This window comes from Lottia gigantea (assembly GCF_000327385.1).
Source record: "Lottia gigantea unplaced genomic scaffold LOTGIsca_160, whole genome shotgun sequence".
NCBI lineage: Eukaryota > Metazoa > Mollusca > Gastropoda > Lottiidae > Lottia > Lottia gigantea.
Genome location: NW_008707966.1, coordinates 243,966 through 249,414, shown reverse-complemented (window position 1 = coordinate 249,414; position 5,449 = coordinate 243,966). Strand labels below are relative to the sequence as shown.

Sequence of the window (5,449 nt, the reverse complement as noted above, 5' to 3'; positions counted from 1 at the left end):
TAGATTTCTTCAGTGTATCTGAAACCTATAAATNTAACACCATTTTTCCAGACATGCTCACTTTTTCTGTAGACTTCTTCATTAGAACAATCAGGCACAGAAAAGTAGAGCAGATAGTATTGTATTCACGAGCAGAGAACCATGGAATTGTACCCACGGAAGCATTTTATTAATGTAGTTTCAATTTGTATATAAAATAGACATATAGTTTATGTATAGAGATGTATAGAAATATCTTTACTTGACTGTATAACATGAAATTATAGTAACATCATTGTTAACATTATAGTAACATCATTATAGTCATATCATTGTTAACATTTTAGTAACAGCATTATAGTAACATCATTTTTAACATTATAGTAACCTCACTGTTAACATTATAGTAACATCATTGTTAACATTATAGTTACATCATTGTTAACATTATAGTAACATCATTTTTAACATTATAGTCATATCATTGTTAACATTATAGTAACATCATTGTTAACATTATAGTTACATCATTGTTAACATTATAGTAACATCATTGTTAACATTATAGTAACATCATTTTTAACATTATAGTAACATCATTTTTAACATTATAGTTACATCATTGTTAACATTATAGTTACATCATTGTTATTGTAACAACATTGTTGTAGTAACACCATTGTTAACATTATTGTTATCATTATAGTAACATCATTGTTAACAATATAGTGACACCATCGATAAATCATTGTATTGGAACTTCACTGAATTCTCATAAATTTAAATGATCACACCAATTTCATCATAATCGGATGAAGACGATAGGGCAATAACTCAAATATGTTAATCGAATAATCATCAAATATAAATCAGTCTAACATCTTATCGATATATTATCACTCACAAAAATCATTAAAATCAAATGAAAACTGTAGTCTGTATTGTGCTCACATACAAATTTTGATGAGTTTTTACGAAGTCAACGTTCATCGAAATATTGTTAAATTTAAAACAGTCCATGATCTCATCAATGTAAATCATCACATCAAATTTCATTAAAATCGGATGAAAACTATAGTGTTTATTGCACTTACTGATGTGGGCAATAACTCAAAAATTCTCCAAATTCGAACTTGCCTGAGATCTCATGAATATAAATTATCACACTAAATCTAATTCAAATTGGATGAAGATTGTAGTCTCTATTGTACTAACAAACAAATTTGGGTGCGTTTTAATGAAGTCAGGGGCAATAATTCAAAAATCTTTCATCGAAAAATTGTCAAATTCAAACTTGACCAAGATCAAACTGTCACCTCTATAGGGTACTGGTACACAAGAAATATTGACGGACCAACAGACAGGGGCAACAACAATATACGTCCACATTTCCCTGGGCATATAAAAATGTTGAAAACCCCTGACCTAGGCTAATGAAGATGCAGTGAATCCAAAATATTCCATTAAATAGAAGACACATAAACCATTTAACCATGTATATAACAAGTTAACAGTGATTAATCACATGATTATACTCAACATTTCAACACCAACAGAAAATTCACAAAATTCTGCTTCGATGTGCAAATAAAACTCATTTACTAAATTTGTAAAAAAGTAACCTGAATCAAAATCAAAGAAATGTTATCAGCGCCAACAACCTAGCTTCCTTGATCATTTGAACTTTAAGACCTAAACATTTTCATCAAGCTTACCTATTAAATGTCAGTCACAGCAGAATTTCTCTTGAAATTGTTTCTTGTTTACACAAACACTGGTTTAAATGAGATACAAGTAAATAGCTCTGAACGCAGTAGTTAATGTTATTTCCCTTTTAAGTCACCAAATAATTGTCAGGCCCACGCCAGTAAACATAATTGACCTATATCTATCCACAATGTTTGCCATATTTGAAATGTACATCATCATCAGTTTTTACACATTTTTTTAACTTATCTGAACCGAGGATATATATATTCAGACAATTGAGCCAAAGAAGATGACATACTTATGTTTTTGGACAGCACTGAAACAGGACATAATTCTTTTTTAAACTAGGATGAATTGACAAAAAAAAAAAAAAAAAATTTCATGAAATTTTATCATGCTGTTTAAGAAGATGTTATTAGTGAAAAGGCCAAATAATAGACATCTAACATCATCTGTAGAAGTCAAGCTGATAAGGCCTATATTCAAAAAGTAAGAATGTAGTTATCAGTATCATTTCTACAAGAAGAAAAATTCACCACTGGTCAGTGGTCAGTTCCAATTATATTGCCAATTCCACCTTTTATGTTGTACAGTCAAAAGTCAAATTTCACACAAAACCAATTGCACCAATTGAGTTCAAGTTTTCCCTGATATATTTTCATAAGAAATCACATGATTATAGTACCATATGATTTGTATAATAAGGTACCTGGACACAAATGATATAAAATATACTGTTATATGTTAACTGTAGAATAACCAACTAACTGATGTTACTGGTTGGCTTGGGTCACACTTTCAACAAAAAGGAACAACAGGCCTCATAATTACAATAGTATAGAATTTCAAAACCCCTCAGAATCTGCCTAAATAGAACTAACCATGACAGGCATATAGTAATTCGAACTCTGTATTTGTCATGACAGGTTTTTTGTCATTTGCACGTACCACACATTCCTATCTAACTAAGGATGGGTCATGAAACACTGACGTTAAAAAAGGAGAGCATGGCCAGAATTAGTAACAAGGGCCTTTAAGTCGCTTATCATTACTCTCTTGTTTGTTTTGTATTTGTTGCTGGTGAGAAACCTCCCTTTGTAAATTCAGAATTTCTCTCGGGATAGCGTCTAAATTTCATTAATTCATCACACCTCCCCAAATTCTCTTTTATAACTGGCTTTTAATCATATCAGATGAATATAATTTGAATGAAAAATACAAGCTTTAGTTTTCATCTTTCATGGAAAATAAGTTACATTTTTGGTTTGAACATTTAACTCAATATTTAATACAAGATATTTTTTTATGTTCTTTATGTGTATCAGGGACATCGATAGCATCGATTTGTACCATTCCAATTTTCAGACAATTCTAACTAAAAGTAAGAATAGAACAATGGGTGTAACATAAAACATACTGAAAGTAAGAATAGAACAATCAATGTAACATCAAACATATTGAAAGTAAGAATAGAACAATCAATGTAACATCAAACATACTGAAAGTAAGAATAGAACAATGGGTGTAACATCAAACATACTGAAAGTAAGAATAGAACAATCAATGTAACATCAAACATACTGAAAGTAAGAATAGAACAATCAATGTAACATCAAACATACTGAAAGTAAGAATAGAACAATCAATGTAACATCAAACATATTAAAAGTAAGAATAGAACAATGGGTGTAACATCAAACATACTGAAAGTAAGAATAGAACAATGGGTGTAACATCAAACGTACTGAAAGTAAGAATAGAACAATCAATGTAACATCAAACATATTGAAAGTAAGAATAGAACAATCAATGTAACATCAAACATATTGAACGTAAGAATAGAACAATCAATGTAACATCAAACATACTAAAAGTAAGAATAGAACAATGGGTGTAACATCAAACATAATGAAAGTAAGAATAGAACAATCAATATAACATCAAACATACTGAAAGTAGAAATAGAACAATCAGTGTAGCATCAAACATATTGAAAGTAAGAATAGAACAATCAATGTAACATCAAACATATTGAAAGTAAGAATAGAACAATCAATGTAACATCAAACATACTAAAAGTAAGAATAGAACAATGGGTGTAACATCAAACATACTGAAAGTAAGAATAGAACAATCAGTGTAACATCAAACATACTGAAAGTAAGAATAGAACAATCAGTGTAACATCAAACATACTGAAAGTAAGAATAGAACAATCAATGTAACATCAAACACAATGAAAGTAAGAATAGAAAATCAGTGCAGCATCAAACATACTGAAAGTAAGAATAGAACAATCAATGTAACATCAAACATACTGAAAGTAAGAAAAGAACAATCAATGTAACATCAAACATACTGAAAGTAAGAATAGAACAATCAGTGTAGCATCAAACATACTGAAAGTAAGAATAGAACAATCAGTGTAACATCAAACATATTGAAAGTAAGAATAGAACAATCAATGTAGCATCAAACATACTGAAAGTAAGAAAAGAACAATCAATGTAACATCAAACATACCGGTACTGAAAGTTAGAATAGAACAATCAGTGTAGCATCAAACATACTGAAAGTAAGAATACAACAATCAGTGTAACATCAAACATACTGAAAGTAAGAATAGAACATCAAACATAATTAGCCCTATGGAGGTTTCTAAGCTCTAACTAGAGGGTGGGATCAGAAATTACAAATTACATTATAAGCACACCCTGCCTTCCTGCAAGTATCAGCCATATTAACTATTGGAATGCATCATATATTAGACAACGTCTATTGAATGATAAAGTTTTGTAAATATCTGTTAACGCCAATATTTGAATATTGTAATTCCTATTCCAAACCTGAAATTAAAATCTCATGAAAATTTCATATATTGATAATCTTACCAGAAACTGAAATTTAAGTCAACCACTCCCTAAATTCCATTCATTTTATAGCTCAGTCTTCCTTAATCAGACAAAAACTAGTACAGAAAGTTTTTATACTATATCCTTCATATAAACTCATACATAGGACAATTCATAAACTTTTACATGACATTACCTAGGCAACCAAATGCTGAAGCAAACACAAGGCAAACTAAATTTGTTCATTTTCAAACCTGACGTGTCACAGACAATGGGCTTTATTTTGAACCAATTATTTAACAATTGAGTTCTTTATACCCACATGTTGACACCACTTGACCCCCTTCTTACAATCTGAAGTGGATGAATAAAATAAACTTAAAGAATAAATGATTTAAAGGTATGGTCAGTTAATTCAAAAAATGAAAAATGGTAATCTTTACAATAGACATATAATATATATAATATACATGCATATAATGTGCTAATGGGCCTCGAGACTACTAGAGAAATGACATGAAGGCCTGACACAAACTATAAACTGATACCTGCACTAATAAGCTACTTTGACATACAGACTAGGGTAAAACTACTGTCTTACTGTTCTCTTCTCTGAAATTTAATCATAGGATGCCCTCAAGTTCTATCTTGTTCATTATTCACCTTTATCAAAACAAATACCTGGTTTCACCTTTTTTTCCCAGAAATATGAGTGTATTTACTACACTGGTTCCAAGGCAATAGAGAAACTACCATTTGTACAAAGAACAACGATGACTTCACAGTTCCCTCTTTCTTTCTCACATGAGGTATTTGGTCCAACCTCTTGACATTGTATTGTTCTTTGATTTGTATCTATTTACAGCTGGGTCAATGAGAAAAATGAGGAAATACGATTTATTTTTACA

The 5,449-nt window shown here is 30.2% G+C and overlaps 1 protein-coding gene across 1 annotated transcript in view; it reads right to left on the bottom strand.

Annotated features, from left to right (window-relative positions):
• The window catches only part of LOTGIDRAFT_173469 (hypothetical protein), a gene marked incomplete at both ends in the record, with an annotated part of 40,475 nt that overhangs the window by 7,599 nt on the left and 27,427 nt on the right, over positions 1-5,449 (bottom strand). The window contains one exon of the mRNA XM_009051203.1: positions 242-245. Within this exon, the coding sequence (XP_009049451.1) occupies positions 242-245 (4 nt within the window). The remainder of the gene's footprint in view (positions 1-241; positions 246-5,449) is intronic.